Source organism: Bactrocera oleae, chromosome 4 (genome assembly GCF_042242935.1).
Source record: "Bactrocera oleae isolate idBacOlea1 chromosome 4, idBacOlea1, whole genome shotgun sequence".
NCBI lineage: Eukaryota > Metazoa > Arthropoda > Insecta > Diptera > Tephritidae > Bactrocera > Bactrocera oleae.
The window spans coordinates 10376118-10395973 of record NC_091538.1 but is presented as its reverse complement, the minus strand read 5'-3'; the positions used below and the strand labels follow the sequence as shown (position 1 = coordinate 10395973).

Below are 19856 nucleotides of genomic sequence, written 5' to 3'. Positions count from 1 at the left end.
TATATATTATTAAATATTCATTAACATTCTCTGTCGAAATATGAAGCAATTTTTTATGAATTATTATCTTTTAACTTAGTACACATCGTAGCGTTATGTTAACTAAAAACCTGTTAATACGACAACTGCAAGTAAAATCTCTTGTTACTATTTATTTTTTCTGTGCTGTACTCTGTGTGCATCCATATGTGTCGACTGTTTGGAATATGTGCACAAAAACAAGCAGTGACTAAAAGTAATGAGCAAAACAAAAACAAGGAAATACCTCATGTACATATGTATATGTGTGTGATGTGCATGAGTTGCTACGTACTGCGCAGCTGTCGTATGTGGCTCACCCTGTTCACTGCCACACACTGATTAATGGAACATTTTGCGACACCAATTCTCATCTGTGCTGGCGCATAGACAAAGGACACGAACAGATGATACCAATTCGTTGCGTCTTAAATCTATCTGCCGATTCCGCTGAGTGCAGTTGAGTATTGAATTTTTCCCGTGTCGGACGCATTGAAACAGTGAAGCATCAATTTGCAGCGTTATAAAAAAAGATTCAGCAATTACACAAGAGTCCTGCTGGTTGGCTAAAATTTATCAATATCGTTTTTTTATACACCACATTGCATGTTTTGCAAAATTACTACAATAAATAAATAATAAAACGAGAGAGCATAACAAAAAATCGATGACTACAGGCTTTTTGCCGTTTTTGGCAAACATTTGAAGGAATTTTTAAAAGAGCATTGCACAATTGTTCACAAGCAGCGTTGGGAAGAAGCGAAGTTACATGAAATTGTTTTCTACCTGTATACTTAAAGAAAAATATTCAAGCAAGTAATAGAAACTGTTGCCAATTAACACGGTAGAAGCAAATTTATTCCATAACGTGCCGTGCGTGGAGTGCGGCAGAAGGGAAAATATCGATTTGTAACATAAAACATATACGTTGGCAGCTTAGCAGCAACAAAGTATAGGACAGCTATACGGCAAGAGCGGATCGGGTACTATCAGCGAACTCTTGTTACGAGTTGTCACGAAAGGACTAAACTAAACGGTGAAGTGAACTGGAACGATAAGCAATTGCAACAACAAACAAATATTGTGAACTTTAGGACAGCTAACTATATTTAAAGAAGGCAATAGTCACAGCTGTTGATAGAGGGGTGAGTAGCGAATACGGTGCTTCCGGTAGAGCGTTGACAACGCACAGCCAACACCGTTACTTAAAGCGAAAAGGGACACTTCGGGAGATAGAGCGTGCGGAAATAGCAAAGCAACACAAGAGCGTGCAACTGAGAGCTAGCTGTTACTGAGCAAGAGCGCACAACTACACTGGCAACACGACTTTAAAGCGCATCCTTAAACGAACGCAAAAAAATAAACAACATTTTTTTTACCGTTAATTAGCGTACATCAACTATTCTACAATTTACTACGACACTTCGCCTGTACGCCGCTGTGATAGTACGCGCTGTCGTATACGAAATAAATTTTGTAACGCGCTCACCTTGACTCACATTCATCCAACGTGTAGCTCTAGCTCGGTTCGTCGACTTCTTGAAAACATAAATTCTATGCCAAAACCAGCAAAATGTTGCCATAAATTGTACACACACGGGTTAACTTGGCCAAGCGCAAGTTGAATTTCCTCGTTGAATTTGTTCAATTTTTTTTGAAATTATTACAAATTTACATGCAAACAATTGCAATACAACATATATAAACACAACGTTATAAAAGTAACTAAAATAACGTAAAATTTTGTGCCAAAGGCTGCGCCTGAAACGTAAATATTTTTACTAATATTTAAAGGCTTTTGGTTTACAAGTGTTATTTACATTGTTTTCTTTATTCTTTTTTTTCTTTTATAAAATCGTACAATTTTTGCATTGTTGTCGGGTTAATTATCGGTGAGACCGCCTATTAGCCATTGCAACAGCAGCTATAACAAGAACAACTACAACAACAACACTAGCAGCACATTTCCGCCGTTGCCGTTGTTGTTGCTGGTGTCGGTGTCGGCATCGTTCGCTGCTTGGTGCCGTCGCTCGCTTCGTAAGACAAAATAAAAATTCCGCCGACGTTGGTCCTGTCGCAACTATTCGCTTGCATCAAAAAAAGCCGATTTAAACCAATGCATTTAGGTTTCAAACGTGCAAAACGCCAAAACCAAAAACGTTTTTCGATTAGTAAAAAATGTCTTTGCCCCGAGAATGGAATTTTCCGGTGAGTACATACATATAAAAGGGTTACATTAAAATAAAATACATTTGAAATAATTTGTATTTAAATTAAATTTTGTCTATTTTGTGAAACCAAAAATCTTGTTTAAAAATAGTTTTCAAATTTCTAACCCCAAATACCGAATTGGAAAAATTTTAAAATATTAATAATATATTTTTAGTACTAAAAATCGAATAAAAAATTATTTATTTTTTGATAAAATATTTTAGCTTATAACAGATTGGATAATTAAAAATAAATTTTTAATCCCAAAAAGCGGATAAAAATGTTTTTTTTTTAAATACAATTAATATTTTTTAATTTTGTAATCTCGAAGAACTCAATTCAAAATGATTTTAAAATTTCTGTTTCGAAATACCGTATTGCAAAACAAAATTAAATTTTTCATCCGGATTTAAAATTAAAAATTTGCAAAATCAAAAATAAATTTTTAAGCCAACAAATTTTAATTTAAAATTAAATTAATTAAAACTTATTTATTAATTATTAACAACTAAAATTAAATTAATTAAAAATTATTTATTTTTAAATAAATTTTATTTTTATTTTGTAATCTCAAAAAATTTAATTAAAAATAATTTTGAAATTTCTGACACCTAATACCGATTTGCAAAATCAAAAATAAATTTTTAATCCGGCCGCTGTGATAGTACGCGCGGATTAAAAATTTATTCATTAAGAATTTCGTCCTAATCTTCTTTTAAAATTATAAAAAATGCTAATCCAAAGTTTTTAACTGAAAATAAAAAAATATGTGTTTGAATTTTAAATTATTTTGTGATTGCGCACGTCGTGTTCTGCCATTTCGGTTACCTTTGTAACAGAAAAGTTTGTTTTTAATAAGTGTTTTACTATTTTTATCTTATTAATATTTAATAACTTTTAATTATAGTGTTTTAGTTAGAAATATGTAAGTCCTTCCTTTTTCAACGCAGCTTTTTATTTGAAAAATATTTTTAATATGTATAGGGGTATTTTAAATTAAAAATATTTTCTCAATTAATAAATTTTAATTTTCTAAGTTTTAATTGCAAAATCGGAGTTAAAAATTGGAAGTTTAATTTTCAATCTCACAATCAGAATTAAAAATTGAGAAAATATATTTTAAATGAATATTAATTTTTAATTTTTAATATTTTTAAAATTAAAGTTAATAAAAAACTGTTATTTTAAAATAAGTCTGTTAAATTGAAATATTTTTTGAAAGATTAATAAGATTTCAAAAAAACTCAAAATGAAAAATTTAAAAGAAATATTTTAATTTAAAAAGAGTTTTACCTTCACCAAACTGATTTTTCCATAGAGACTTGTGTTTAAGTGGCACGCCTAGTAAGACAGCCTAAAATGGCGGCTTTTGAGTATTAAAAAAATACTTTATCGATTGTTTTAAAATTATATATGTATATATTTTTTCACATATTTTAAGAATATGCAGTAATATTTTTGAAGAAAAATTTAATAATTTATTAAGTTACACACGAGCTCCGACAGCCCTAAAAAAATGTACTTCCTTACTGCAGTGTTTCCCGGCTTCTCGGTGGCTGAAATCTTAAACAAAAAAATATCAACTAGGAGATAATGTTCGTACCTACGCTAGAAAATCTAAAATTAACAAACTGGCGGCGTTTTTAAAAAAGTTGAATTTTACACAAAATTTTGATATTTTTTGGCCTGCCAAAATTCGTTTTTTGTTGAAATCAAAAAACGGGTGGGTCATTGTATGGAGAACTATTATATATACATAACATGCAAAAATTTAATGGCGATCGAGTTATTTGTTTCCGCGTAATCACTCAAACAAATTTGAAAATTGCAGTTTTGAGAAAAAACGCATTTAAATATAAACTTATGGAGCAGCTACACTTTAGAAGGCTGTAACTCAAAAACTGTTTGAGAGATCGGTTGAAAATTTTAGTATGTTATTTCTAAAGGTATAAACTAACGAAATTATATGAAAAATCGATTTTTGTTTTTAAATTTCACACTAGATGTGCGCCTTAAAAACCAACATCTCGTTTTCGATTTCGAAAACTATTAAAAGTAGTTGAAATTTTTAAAAATGCGTGAAAGTAGTTGATATAACGGAGATTGGGAATGTGTAAAAACTCTATTTTACAGCGTTTATTTGGTTTTTAAAGTAAAGCAGATGGCTTTTAAAATAAAGTAAATCCAAGCACGAGAGCTTGGTTCAGTATATTAAGTATTTCAGTACTTACATTTTGGGTGAGGTATTCCCCATGTATTTTCTTAAAGAAACGCCACTAATAATTTGTCAGCTTTTCCTTTTTTTATAAGTGAACGTTTTTCTCACCAACAGTGCATTAAATGCCGTTACTATAATTTTTGAGACATTTTACAGACAAGTCATAATAATATATTTTAGAAAGAGTTAGCATAATTAACCATACAAGCATAACACGTTGTTTGAAGAGTAGCGAGTAGCTCAGCAGGTTTCAATGGACTCACAGTGGTTGATCTAGGCTCTCTTTCTTTATTGAAATTTATTTCTTATCAGCATTTTTTATTCAATCGAAACCTACAGCACAAAAACCATTGTAGATATTTTATTTTTAAACGAAGTATGTTCAAACTTACTAACTCGCTGCTTTGTCTTTCTAACAGAGATTGCCTTTTAGAGAGTAATTGTTATATTTATCTTGCATGAAAGAATTCATCAGTTATTCAGAGGAGCTTTGAAAATTGTAAGGTCTTTCATTTGTAATGCTGTTAATATTCTAGTTACTTCACAATCACACGAAAGGCTTTTTACAATAAATTTTAATTTCGAAATATTTACATAAAATTGCCTCCTAAATATGTCTGGTTGTGGTGAAATAGCAAGAAGGTCTAAATAGTTTTTTGTATACATACATACCATACATATGTAGTATGTACATGTGTACATAAATGTGCATAAATCTGTGTTAAGGTCTTTACAGTCATGCAGTTCTATGTTGCGATGACTAAGCTTTCGTTTTTGTATGCACTTCTTCTACTTGCATGTTTGTTGTTGCACAAGAACGCCACTTATTTGCTGAAATATTTCGCATATTTCAATTAACTTTTTATGTTGCGAGCTTTTCCATGTAAAACATTTAGTGGCAACAAATTATTTTGCTGCGGTACACAATTTTTTTTTCGTTTTGCTTAAGGACAAACTTTTGAAATCGATTAAAAAGGCAAACTGTAAGTTACTATTCGAAGGTAAATTTTTTAAATAGCAGCATGGAAGAGTTAGTGTAGTTAATAAAAGAAAACTAATTGCAACCGAGCCAGCATTGATTAAATATATAACAAAGTGTATTATGTCATAAGTCTGATTTATGTCAAATAAGTAACGTTTTGTTCGATAACTTGCTGCCATTTGGAAATTAATTTCATAATGTCACTCTCAAAGAAAACCACGCCCCTATGGGTAAAAAAACTAGTACATCCCATTTTGACAAGCTTTTCTTGAGACAAATTTTTCACTAGCAAAATTATTCGTCATTAAATCTAATATCGATAAAATCAACTTCCACCCCTACTTTTCATATAAAGACATTGTAGGATTTGTAATTAAAATCGCAACTATACTTCTTTTAGCATTAATTAACCCATACTTATTAGGAGACCCAGATAATTTCATTCCAGCTAACCCCTTAGTTACCCCAGTCCACATTCAACCAGAATGATACTTCCGGAAGAGGTAGAACTGCCTTGGTGCCAGTTCACACTTTAAGTTGCAACCGTCTTATATAAGCTTGCAATCAAGCTCGCGTAGCTACTTGCGTTGTCCATAATTCATCTCTTAACTTTGGGCGTATGGTAGCAGCTGATAGTATATGATTCCCTGCCAACCCAATCAAATACATAGAATAACATTCTCGACCGTCTATTCTGGCTTGGCGATCATTTTGTGTCACTGTGATTCGACCACGCTTGTTTTCGCTTGACATTGTCGCAAGTGACACACATTTCATAACTAGTAACCATCCGCTTCAGAAATGAAACGATTTTGTTGCGATGAAGCAGCAATTGGCAGCTGGAAATTCAGTTCATGAGGTTTATTTTTTGTGTTAACTCATGGCGCACCCATATGTTCAGGTTTCTTTTTATATTCTATTTTAATGTTTTTTTGTTCAATATTTAGCTTCTGGATATCGAATTAAAAATTAGTAAAGCCATCTATTGCAAAACTAATGGATTTCTTTTTACTAAACCTTATATATGTATTTATGCTAGTTAAATCGGACCATAAATACGATTTTTCCAATATAAAAGTATTTTAGTATATTAATAGAAAAGGGATAACAATCACTATTTTTACTTTAATATATTATTACCACTGGCACGGTATAAAAATATGCTGGTATTATGGTGAAATAGCGGAAAATAACGACAGCTAATGGTCAAATGCTCTATCAGGCGTAAAATTCTTCTTATACTAACATAATTTGATTGATATTCATAATTGCACATCCCCATGTTCCATAATTCATGTGGGTGTGATTCAACTGCCTAGTTGACGTCAGCAGTTGTTAAGTGAGCTGTATAGTAATTATTATTATAATGAAATTATCCATTTGATAGTTTTTGCTATCGATATACGATATTTCAAATGCGCGTCATTACGTATACGCTCTGTAGTACCCTGACCGCTACTTAATAGTAGTAAAAATAAAAATCTTTGTAAATATATAACTTTCATCGGAATTCGTTAACTAATGCAAGCGCTTTAAGTAAAATAACTGCATTTAAAGTCATATATAATAAACACACATACATACAACCGCAAATGCACACTTACACACACAACTAGTGAGCTGCACAAAAACAGTTTTACTTTCAATACAAAGCCTTTGCGTCTAAGAGAAGCCAACATGCACGTATTTGGAGCACAGAACAGATGTTCTTGAACTTTTACAGCTTCCTGCATGCCAATAATAATTACACACGCACATACACACACCGCTAAATAAAACAAAATAATAAAAATAACACAGTTTGTTCAGAATGCAACTCAATACATACATGTGTATATATATACGGATCTATTGTATGTATTTATGTATGTGTGTAAGTGCTTGCTCGTCAGCCGGCAGATTACCTCACACAACTACAACACAGTTGACCAGTTTTACTTTGTAGCTGTTGCTATATTGCACTACTATGCATTTCTCTCACTCGCAGCGCGCTCTTTGCGACACAATTACTGCGCATGTTCAATACATGGTTCTCCGTTTAGTTAATCCTTTTACAAGTATTTTCGCTTTTTAATTTTTTTTATTTGCTGCCTTTGTTAATGGCTTCGCGTTCAGGTCCATTGACACCGCGCTGTACGGTTGCGTACATACAAAGCCAGAGAAACTGCAGTGGCTTGTATACCAACTAATGGTTGCTTCTTGACCTTAAGGTTTCATGGGGTTGTGCGTACCAATTTGAGGTTATGTTTTATGTGAGTGCACGAAATTCACATATTAGTGCATATGCAAGCATGCAGTTACTATAATTGTAATTTATATATTTATATTTCATTATATATTATAAGTATATAATATACAAACAGTTTAAGTAAATGCTGGGTGAAGTTCAGTTCAGGGCAAACCGGTTCAACGGCGTCTGTAGAAGTGTGACCTCAAATGCCTATTAGTAACTGTATACATATATATATAGTACATATATGTACATATTTATATATACAGATATATATGAAAGTATACCAAAACTATATATTAGTGCATATTATTTGGTGAATAATGTTTTACTAACTGTATGTCTGGTTAAAAGCTTGCTGAAAGCGACTTTCAAGCGCCTGCATAACATTCACATATAAATACATATATCTCATCATCATCATAATAAGACGCGAGGACCCAATGCTCATACGAGCGGAATTTACCGAGTCATGAAGGACAAGTCATTTTTTTAACATCGAGAACTAAACCGGCTCAGCTAAAAAAACAAAAAATTAAAAAATCAAAGCATCGTGCTTGGACCGATTATGATCAGCCTTTTGCGAAGCCAGAAAAATATCTCTGGCAATTAGATCAATTGCAACTTCGATGGCAGTAAACTCGGGTTGAAAGACGCTACAGTAGCTAAGAAGCCTGAATCTGGTATTAATGGATAGTTGCCGATAATAGACATCTTCACCACCACCACCCACAGCTTTTACCCATCTGTGAAAAAGCTTACTGTTTCTCTCTTTTAGCGGCATCACGCTATTAGGTGCGATGCCTACATTGAAATGATACGATTAGCATTAAATACGATTTTTTTTTACTTTACACAGTAAGGAAAATTAAGATTAATAAGACTAAATGTGGTTTATTTTATAAATGTGAAAGTTTCAGCTGAAACCTGGACCAGAAATATTCACTAAAGTCTTGACACAAACACCTTGCATTACCTTTATATATTTAACTTTAAAACACAAAATTCTAGAACTATGACAAATTGCTTGGTGATCTTCCTTTTTGTCTTCTTCCCTCTCTTCGGCTGTCGTGACAGCATTAGCAGAAGCAAACAACTTTCTGGTATTGTTCTTACCGTATCCAGAATGTGTTGAATTCAATTTTCTTATCACATTGCTAACTGTAATTTGGGAACTTAGTCCCAGTTATATTACTAAACGAAGCTCATTTTCACCATTACTTAAATGTTAGGGATTTCACTTGAAAAGGTGAGCTAAAAACAACAAACACTTGCAGGCCATAAATACCCCAATGCCCATTGACAAAATACTCTGGAGGCCAAAAAAAAAAAAATATTTGTAGAACTTGTCTTCACTCTCCACTTAAACCTGCTTCCACTGAAGAATTTGGGCTTGTATCCATATAAACTGTTCTCACTCTAGAATAGAAGTCATTGTGTAAAAATGTGGAAAAAGCATAATTGCATCGATTGAACTTCACATTGAATAAAAAAACATTCGAATTTCTTTAACAATTAGTGTATTTGTTTTTTGAAAAAAAATCATATCACTCTTATTGGAAAACCCTTTACATATTTGTAGTTACTAATTTCTTTCACCTCCCACCTCATTACCGTGAACTTACTGTATTTGGCCTTGCTTAGTGAGTCCTACACTTTGACCTTGACTGCTGTGCAGGGTAGCGTGTTTGACAGACGCGAAGGGCTTACATTTGAGTTTATGGAATCTTCCCGAATGCCGTCATTTGCCTGCATTTATTTACTTTTTCCGATTTGATGAGTTCATTTATTTATTTGTTGATTCGCCCATGTTGTACTGGCGGCGCTTGTTATTAAATCGATTAAACAAGTGAGGTAAATTGTAGCTGTAATTTAAGTAATTGATTGAGTGCAGGAAACTATTTATGAGACGATTTCTTAGATATACAAACATACATACATTAATGGTGTAGGAACATATGTATGTAACACAGTTTGTGTAGAACGCTTTTAAAGCAAAAAAAGGCTTTACCAAGAACAGCTGGTTATACAATGTAGAGTTGAACTTAATTCTACCGCTATACATGCCATAAATATACAAGCTTGTATCCGTATAACGGTAAAATGAAATAATGAAAATATTACTTTGCGTGTTGTTCGCGCTCTCCAATTTATTTATAAGAAATAAATATCAAACTACTTCAAATAATTAAAAGCTTATTGCCTTTATAACTTATGTGCTTGCTAATAAACTATGGGCGTGTGTAATAAATTTGAAAGCGAGACAAAATTTTTGAATTTTATCTTTTTCCTAACAAACCATCAATTCGTGATTGCGTTAAAAGTGGTCCGCGTGATTTTTGTCGTAAGGAGATAGAGTTCAATTATAGTTGGTACTAGGCACTAATCTATGAAATCTTTACTGCCAATTATTTTTAAATTTAAAACTTCATATATAAATGCAAGTTTTCAACTATCATGATTTAATATAAGCCATTAATTTTTATAACCTAAACAGGGTGTATTAATTTTGCCACGAGGTTTGTAACACCCAGAAGGAAACGTCGGAGACCTTATAAAAAATATACAATGCATAAATGAACAGCATGATGAGCTGAGTTGATTTAGCCATATCCGTCTGTCTGTCCGTCCGTCCGTTCGTTCGTCCGTCTGTATATACGCGAACTAGTACCTCAGTTTTTAAGCTATCGATCTGAAATTTTGCACCTGTCCTTTTCTCACTAAGAAGCTACTCATTTGTCGGAACAACCGAAATCGGACTACTACAGCATATAGCTGCCATACAAACTGAACAATCGGAATCAGGTGCTTGTATGGGAAACTTTTTTATTTGACGAGATATCTTCACGAAAATTGGCATGAGTTATTTCCTAAGGCAACAACGCAATCTCCGAAAACATTTTATAGATCGGATGACTAAAGCATATAGCTGACATAATAACTGACCGATCAAAATCAAGTTCTTGTAAGACACCTTTTGTATTTGTGAAGGGTATAAACAGCTTCGAACTTTATAGGATCTGCTACGCTTTTTTTTGGGCGGATACAAACTTCGTGGATTCTTAATATAACCTGAGTATTATAAAATATGAAATTAGTGGCAGCCCTGCTCGAAGCTAGCTCTAACATAATCTTAAACCTTTTAAGTTTGAAACACGTAATGTCGTATTTCATAGCAATCCTTCCAAACACACTTTCCAACTTAAGAGTTTTTTTTAGAAACCCACATTGCAACAAATAATTTATATTAACCACTTCATGGTATTAATCTCTTCAAACAGTTGGCAATTCTCGTAAGAATATGTTCATCTAGAAATAAATTCCTTGGCACTCTAAGAATGTTACTATTGTAGATGGGTGAAATCGGCTCACTGGCATGCGCACATAGCCATATCGGAAAAGGGTGCATAGTTAAAATAATAAATACATTTGAAAAGTGATCGTGGCTTTTTACTCTTATATGGTTAATGCATCAGTAAAAACCGCTAAGACCTAGCTAATCCAATTTCGTAGACACATAACACCTTATCACCTAAAGGGCGGTGTCCTCTCCCCACTACTGTTTAATTTTTATATTTCGAAACTCCCCCAGCCACCAGCGGGAATTTCAGTGACCTCGTACGCTGATGACTGTACGATATTTTAGGCGTCACTTTGGACAGTCTGTGCTCTTTCACTCCTCACACGACCGCGATAACTGCCAAAGTACAGAGCCGCAACAAAATCCTCAAGTCGCTTGCCGGCAGCTCTTGGGGAAAAGACAAAGAAACGTTGTTGGCACCTTACAAGGCAATTGGCCGGCCGGTCCTAAATTACGCAGCCCCAATATGGTCGCCTGGATGCAGTGACACGCAGAAGAAGAAGCTTCAGACCTGTCAGAAAACTGCACTCCGAACTATCACGGGATGCCTCTTGATGTCTCCAATCGAACACCTACATAGTGAGGCCCGTATGCTTCTGGTTAAGGAACACAACGAACTCCTCTCCAAGAAGTTTCTACTGGGGTGTTTTCGTAGAAACCACCCCTGTAGTCGCCTGACTGCAGCGGAGCCGCCTCCTAGGAACATCAAGAGGTCTTTCCTTGACTACGTCGGCGACATTAGACAGTATGCCGACCGGACTTCGGACGCAACGAACTTCAGACAGGCACTGACCGCCATTCACAGTGGAGCCATCAACACCTTCACAGACTCCTTCTCAGTGAATGACGTAATAGGAGTCAAATCACCACCCATAGCAGACATAAAGCTCGAGTTGCCTCGCGAAACCAGAGTGACCCTCGCGCAACTTCGTTCCGGATACTGTAGCAGGTTAAACTCCTACTTATCCAGAATAGACCTCGACATACTAAACACATGTCCTGCGTACAATGAGTCTCCGCATGACACTAACCACCTCTTTGCATGCCCAACAAACCCCACTCATCTAACACCCTTCTCCCTATGACTTTTTTTAGATTTAGGTTGACATAATAACTGTCCGACCCCGTCGAAACAGTTCGTTTCCTGGGCCTCCCGTTAGATGACCTCGACGACAACGAATCTGGAATTTATCACCCAAACGGGGACTAGGTAACCGTTACAACAACAACAACAACAACCTTATCACCTCATATTTTAGCGTAAGAATGAGGGAAATAGGGTAGAAACCACGCTCACCTCTCATATAATCGGGCTATGCCAGAAACTACTAACAACGGAATAAATGTTTTAGTAGTAACTACAGAGAACTCACAACGACTCATCTAGAACCAGCATATAGATGAACTCCAAAATACTGCTAGGTTCTAGTCAAGCGATGCGATCGCTGTTAGGAAACATGGATCCCAGAGCCTTAATTCTGCGTCTGCAGACTGCTGTGCAGTCCACCAGCAGGTGTTATGGGGTTTACGGCTCCATGTCACAGAATCATCGGCCCATACTTTTTCTTGTCTGAAAATTGGTTAATATTTTAGGTAATCTTTTATATATATATTTTTCATATGTTACGCCTACTCAAAGGTATTCGTTAAACAAATTACGAAATGAAGAAAACAAATAGATATAATATAACAAAAAATTATTTACTATTTAATTATAATTTACTTTCATTGAGCTATAATCAACCCCTTATAATGAGTTCTCACTTTTAGAATTCACGGGGACCGATACACGGCACGAGTGAATCGTACCCAACTGGTGGAGTCCAGCACCAGTCGGGAGGGCTCATTCGCACATCCACGGACAGCGATGGTGACTGTGGCGTTTACATCACCGATCGGCATAATCATCACGCCGCCACCGATATACCACCATCGCCGCCACCATCTCTTGTCGGCGCTTCGTGTGAACTGCCAACAACGGTTGCTTGCTCTCAACCCGCCCCACCATCATTGCTCACCGAGTATCAACAGTCGACTGGTTCGCTCTTCTCAGTCGTGTCGGCGCCACCAGTACCGCTCGCAGAACTTGACGTTAAGCAAGTGGATTCGCTTAATAGCGGCGGATTCCACAAAGTCATGGGGATCGCTGGAGGTGTTGGTCTGCAAGCTGGCTGCGGTATGGGCTTATCAACGATGGGTGGCAGTGCACAAAATGCATATTCGACCACATCAATGGATGCAACAGCTTCCGCGGCAGTTATGGCGGCAAGCGCCACAATCAATTGCCCAATGGACGGTACGGCTACGATCGCTGGCACCACCACACATGGCATACAACGTCGTCCGGCAACGTTGCCCATTAATACGCCATACTGTCCGGCATCGGTCAGTCGCACTTTGCATTCCAGCCTCTTGGAACATCAAATTACTGAAATTGATGAAGAGGATAATGAAAATCTGTTGACTGTCTCCAGTATTACAGCGCGTCCATTAATCGCCAAATCGCGTGAGATACGTTCGAATCGACAGCTGCAGCTGATCGAACAATCCGCGAAACGTGGAGCTAAACAAACGCGACGCGCTAATGTGTCCGCACATGCCGCCGACGGCAGATCCGCCGATACGGATCAGTGTGTAGCGGACAAGCGTACAACCTCTGCTTCATCACGCTCCTCAGTTAATACTGATCCACCAGATGGTGGTTACGGTTGGCTAATTGTTTTTGGCGCATTTTCAGTGCAATTTTGGGTAGCCGGCTTGGTTAAGTCGTATGGCGTGCTCTATGTGGAAATAATGGAAACATTTCCGAGTTCAACGGCAACCGTTGCTTCTTGGATACCCGCCATACTATCAGCATTATGCTTAGTTTTAGCGCCAGTCTCTAGTGCACTATGTCAGCGATTTTCTTGCCGTTCGGTGGTTTTCGTTGGTGGTATATTCTGTGCGTTGGGTCTTACACTGAGCTACTTTGCGACTAGTCTGCTACATTTGCTCATTACCTTTGGAGTTTTGACAGGTAAGAGTGCTGTCTCTCTTTCAGTAAATCTCTTTAATATTAACTCATTTGCACAGGTATTGGTGGCGGTCTCTCTACAACACCCGGAATCGTAATTGTGTCGCAATATTTCGACAAGCATCGTGCGCTAGCAAATGGCATCTGTGTTTCGGGCACCGCTGCTGGTAGTTTTATTTTACCGGTGCTTATAAAACATCTGGCAGAGAAATTCGGCTTCCATGGAACGATTTTAATTTTGGGCGGTTGCATGTTTCATGTTTGCATCTCAGCAACACTTTATAGACCCATAGAAGATTACAATAGTGAAAGTGGCAAGTTAAGCGAGGAGGAGGAAGAATCGGCGAAACCGCTGAATGACATCAACCCCAGTACAACGGGTATGCTTACTGGCTCTACATACTTGGACACATGTGATGCTACGCTCAATAATAAATTCATCGAACATCTGTTCCTTGAAGAATCAAAAAACCGACTTAATGATCTATACTCTGGCAAGCAAAGTGGTAAGTATGGTCTTAAATAGAGTTTGAAACTTTGTAGCTCATATTATCGCCTTAGCAAATGACAAGCAAGCTGCCGCTGGCCAAGAAAGCGATGATGAGGTGAAGGATGTTATTGGTGAAACCACATTTATCAAGCCAATGAAAAAGGTACGCAGTTCGGGCATTATGCATTCTGTGGAAGATCTCAGCACCGACTCTACTTGGGTTTATCGCAAAAATTCCGGCACCGATTCAAATCGTGGTAGCCGACGACGTCGAAACGTGTTTGCGAATGACGAAATCATTTCGAAAATACAAGCACATCTAGAGAAACCACAGTCTCCACCGGCCGTAGTGACACGTGGCCTCAGCAAAAGCATGGAGATACCAACACCAGTTAGTAATTTTACTGATTTGAACAAACGTGGCGAGCTGCATGATCTCAGCGGTGCTATAGTAGCTCAACCACCTATAGATGCTGGTGTCAGTGATGGCGAAGACGATGATGATGTACCACGCACCTGCTGTGAACGCATCGAAATGTACTTGGACATTAGTTTATTGAAAGATACTACATTCATATTGATGTGCTTGTCTGTGACCTTGATGTCGGTCGGTTGTCCTTATATGCTTTACTATCTCCCGGCACATGTCATTTCAATTGGTGAGTCAAATCAGAGCTAATGTTTAAGAGAATAGTTGTGGTCATTCTTCTGTGATAAAATCTTTCTATTCGAAACGTCGAACATATAAAAACAAGTATATATGTGAACAGTATGAAGAGCTGAGTCAGAGGAAAGGCAGAGGAAATTGTTCAGATCGGATCGCTATAGTGTATAGCTGCCATACAAAACTAAGTTCTGTTATACAATCTTTTGTATTTGTAAATTTTATGTGAGGATTAGAGATTCAGAACTACTATTGCTGAGTGGTTCTGTAAAGAGTTGACTTCGTTTGATCTATGTTATAACCCATGCACTTAACAGGTACATGACTGGTTTGAGTCTAGGCCTAATAATCGAGGTTCGAAACCCATCCACGTTAGTTTTCGAAATTATGAGACAACTGTTGTGAAATAATAGGCTTTATCAATGATAAAGAATTCGCTGATAAGTCTTATGAAATGTCGGCGCATATTTAATAATATTGAAGAATAATTAAAGGATTTTTTGAATTAAATATTCCCGGCATTTCTTGTTTTACGGAACCTATATAGCGGTATACGAGTTTACTTTGTCCGACTAAAATAATTTGTATTTAGAGAGACAATTATTGCAGATACTGTGACCTCATGATGAACACAACTTTTTAAACAATAATATTTGAAATTTTCTTCGTGATTTGAGTATATTTTAATACTTTACACATATTCTTTATTATTATTCATTTAGGCAACAACAAAAGCCAGGCCGGTTATTTAGTCGCCGTGAGTGCTGTATTGGATTTATGTGGACGTTTAGGACTTGGCTGGTTATCCGATTTGCAACTTTTCGATCGCAAAAAAACCTACATATTCTGGTAAGCAATCAGTTTTTAAACATACATATACATATGTATATACAATTTTCTAACGGTAAACACATTAATCGTAGTATACTAGGCGCTGGCATTGCCGTACTTACAATACCGTCTGAGGATACGCTTTATTTAATTGGACTATCCGCTGCTGTTTACGGCTTCTGCTTGGGCAGCTGGTACGTGTTGATGCCGGTTTTGTTGGCTGATATCTTCGGCACGGATCGTATTAGTTCCAGCTATGGTTTGGTGCGTATGTTTCAGAGCATTGGCGCAATTTCAGTGCCACCGTTAGCCGGTTTTCTGCGCGACCTTTCTGGTAGCTACGAGATATGTTTTTACTGTATGGGCGCTTGCATGGTGTTGGGCAGCATACCGTTATTGGTGTCGGCGCTGCTTGAAAGCCGCGAACGTGATCCTTTCGAACAACCCGATGAAAGTGATGAAAATTCCACAGTATCTTAAGCGGTTTTTGGCGGAAAATTTACTTAACGGCAATTTTACTGACTGTTTTATGGTTTGTGTAGCACTTGCAGTTTAAAGAGCTTATGCTATTCACTAGTAGTTATTGAACACTGTTTCGCTGTTGATTTAGACTTCCAATGTGTTTTGAAATTCCTATTAGAATGTGTAGTACATAATTTACTCAGACAAGTAGTATATCAATCAATAGTAATTACATATTTACATACATACATATATGTATTTCAACATATTACATACTCGTATATACTAAGTTGTTGTACTATTGTAGTGGATCATAGATTGCTGGAACCTTGTCGATCGAAGTCTTCTAACCGAGATCATTTGCATATGAAAGTAGTTTTTAAGGATACTTATGTTATTCCTGACTCAACTGAAGTAAAACGAATTTATTTTGGGAAAATAAATTTTAAGCCAGTTCACTCAGAATCGTAACTTACCCACACACTTAAACTGAATAGTTCGATAACTGCTTTTAATTTAGTTGTTAGTAGCATCGTGCTCGTGCAAGCGTCGGACAAAAGTATACATGTTAAAAAAAAACATTTGAAACTCATCAACTGTTTCCGCATTCAGCGAGTATGCTTTAATGGTCACCAGTAACAAACAGTCACCGACGCAAAACCGTGAACCGAATCAGCTGATACGACCTATCTTAGGAGAGCGCAATGTAAATGAACAGTCACCACCGCTTCTACCGTCCGCTTCAACTGTCCATACGGTAGGATATCCGCGAAAATTGGATTTTTTCCATAAAAACGAGTGAGCTGAGAGTGAGAGAGCAATCTCTTGCAACGCAGGGTTGCCAATCGCGATATTTTGTAGTAATTAAAAAATTAACTTGCATATATTTGAAATATTTTTAAAATAACTCAAAATCACAGTCGAATACACTTATTTATAAATAGGTAAACTATTTTTAATAGTTGGATTTAATAATCGCAACATTGGTGAAATGAAAAGAAAAGAGAACAACTGATTTCTGCGTTGCAACTACGGGCATAACTTTTGACAAATTTGGTTTGATACGGGCGGTAAGTACGGAAGGGAGGAATGTCGGTGACTGTTTGTGCTATAAGAAATAGGCGATCATGGTTTAGTATTGAAATATGTGAAGGAAATAAATACTGGCGTATTGCTAAACAACCACGGCTAGAACATTTCTAAACATTAACAATAAAGAAAGTGGAGCTTGTGTGTGACAACTGAAGTTACAATAAGCATTAAATAACTTCAGTAATATTTTATCTGAGTTGAGCATTCGCTTGCCACTCGCTTAAAAAATTAAGCCTAATACTATTTTATAAATATTTGTATTAGAAATTACAAGCGGCTGAAGCAAAGAACTCGTCCCTCCTACAAAAAAAAACTAATCCCAAATATCTAGAAACTATCTTTGGTGTTGATAAGAATATCATTCTAAAATAAATAGAATAATATTGTCATATTATTTTACATTGATATCTATTTTTTCAAAAATAAAATTCTTAAAAATACTGTGTTAAAAAAGTTTACTGAATTCAGCCCAATTAAAAAAAAAAACTTAATTCCTTATAAAATTGTTTTTTAATAGCAGAAAAGGTTTGAATTAAAATTTTTACATATGTGCACATTAGGGTGTTGCATTTTTAGGCAATTTTTTTAAACTATAAAATAAGCAGAAAACTCTTGAGAGGTTAAAAAACGAAACCATTTAAAATTTTAATATTAATATATAAAATATTAACAAGTGTCTGTACCTAATTTGGCGATTTAAAAGACATTTGTTACCTTAAGTTCCTTTACTTGCTTAGCGTGAATTTGACAGAAAAATATGACAGTCCATTTCGTTTATGACGTAGCATATTGCAAGTTTGTCTCTATATTTCTTGTCTATAGTAGCATGAGCTTTAAGGGGTTATATCCACTTGCAAGTCAGAACAAAAGCTTTTTGGTGATTTTTTTTGGACAGGCATTATATTTAATAAATAAATAAAATTAATGTACATTGACGGAATTTATTATACTTTATTATATCGGTGATTCATTTTTAAAACTTTTGGATTCACTTGATCCCGTAGCCAATCTACTGGGGGACCTCCAAAAAAGGGTGTCTGGCGGTGAGAAAGATTTTTAAACTCTCGCAACATATTGCTACAGAGTATAATAGTTTTATTCATTGTTTGGTTATGTACAATATATAAATAAACAGGATGACGAGGCGAGTTGAAATCCGCATGTCTATAGCGCTGGGGTTATATGGTATTTTAATGAATATTTACAAATATTAAAAACATTTTAGTTCTTTTGCAATACTCGCATGTGCACTAGTTCCGAACTAGTTCAATTTATGCGTTGATAGAGCATTGAGCTTTTGAAAATAATGAATGAAAGCTTTTGTTGTAAGAGATTGTAGTTTTAGTAAATAATTTCGTTAAAGTTTATTTATAAATGCTTTTTAAGCTTATGTGTTTTAATAAAAAACTTAAGCTGTAAGAAAAATATTAAAAATTGTACTGCAAGAGATAATTGCTCAAGATTTCTAACTTCTTTAAAATTTCTTTATGTTTGAAACATATAACAAACTTTAAACATTTAATTTTTGCTGCTAAATTTACACATTAATTTGGTTTTGAAATATTGAAGAGTGGAGTTTATAATTTATAAGAAATATATATATTTTTTTAGTCAAATACATAAATAGATTTAGTTTTGATAATTACATATTGTTTTTAAAACATAAACATTAATTAAATGTATGTAAAAAATACACTTGATGCAAACCGAGTTTAGAAAACTGCATAAAAAATTGTCAAACACCATTGTTATATAACATTTAGAATTAAAATAAAATATTATATGTAATTGCCAAAATCGTTCTTGGCAAAATATGGTATGTGTACCCAGTAACACTAACTGCTTTTAAAGCAAAAATGTTGTACAACTATCTGAGGCATAAATTGTAATTTTAATTACTTAATATAACAAAAATAATTAAAAAAAAAAAATGTATTAATAAAATTAAAAAAAAAAGTACTGCAACTATAAGAGACAAAACTTAACTAAATGTACTGTGTGACAGCAACTTTCGAGGGTATAAAAAACATATACAAAATAGCTACGCTTGAGCGAAAATATATATAAGAACCAAGTAGCCTCGCTTTAATGAAAGAGTAACATTGAAATTAATTTGTGTCGTTTGACGGCCGTCAACGGCATAATAATTAGAGGTACTTATTATCACCACTCAAGACTTGGATCTAATAAGCTTAAGCTTTACTGATCAAAATAGAGTTAGTATGCCGAAGTAAATAAATAAAATTTGGTCACGTAAAATCGGTTTTCGTGAGAATTTCGGGAA

At 35.3% G+C, this 19856-nt stretch overlaps 1 protein-coding gene across 2 annotated transcripts; it reads left to right on the top strand.

The window, feature by feature from the left end:
• Positions 1-90: 90 nt before the first annotated feature.
• Sln (monocarboxylic acid transporter silnoon) lies at positions 91-18012 on the top strand. Of its 2 annotated transcripts, none has more exons than XM_036375029.2 (7): positions 91-1163; positions 1928-2226; positions 12791-14036; positions 14093-14539; positions 14595-15182; positions 15910-16036; positions 16111-18012. In XM_036375029.2, exons 2-7 carry the CDS (start codon positions 2197-2199, stop codon positions 16496-16498), a joined length of 2826 nt encoding a protein of 941 aa, XP_036230922.2. In that variant the 5' UTR covers positions 91-1163; positions 1928-2196; the 3' UTR covers positions 16499-18012. The 2 variants fall into 2 exon arrangements, with proteins under 2 accessions (XP_036230922.2, XP_036230920.2); XM_036375027.2 differs by having other exon boundaries at positions 91-1786.
• Positions 18013-19856: the final 1844 nt, after the last annotated feature.

Coding starts and splice junctions, on each gene's coding strand:
- Sln (XM_036375029.2), top strand. CDS start 2,197: ATGTCTTTGCCCCGAGAATGGAATTTTCCG. Junction 2,227..12,790: donor CCCGAGAATGGAATTTTCCG/GTGAGTACATAC, acceptor TCTCACTTTTAG/AATTCACGGGGACCGATACA. Junction 15,183..15,909: donor GGCACATGTCATTTCAATTG/GTGAGTCAAATC, acceptor TTATTCATTTAG/GCAACAACAAAAGCCAGGCC.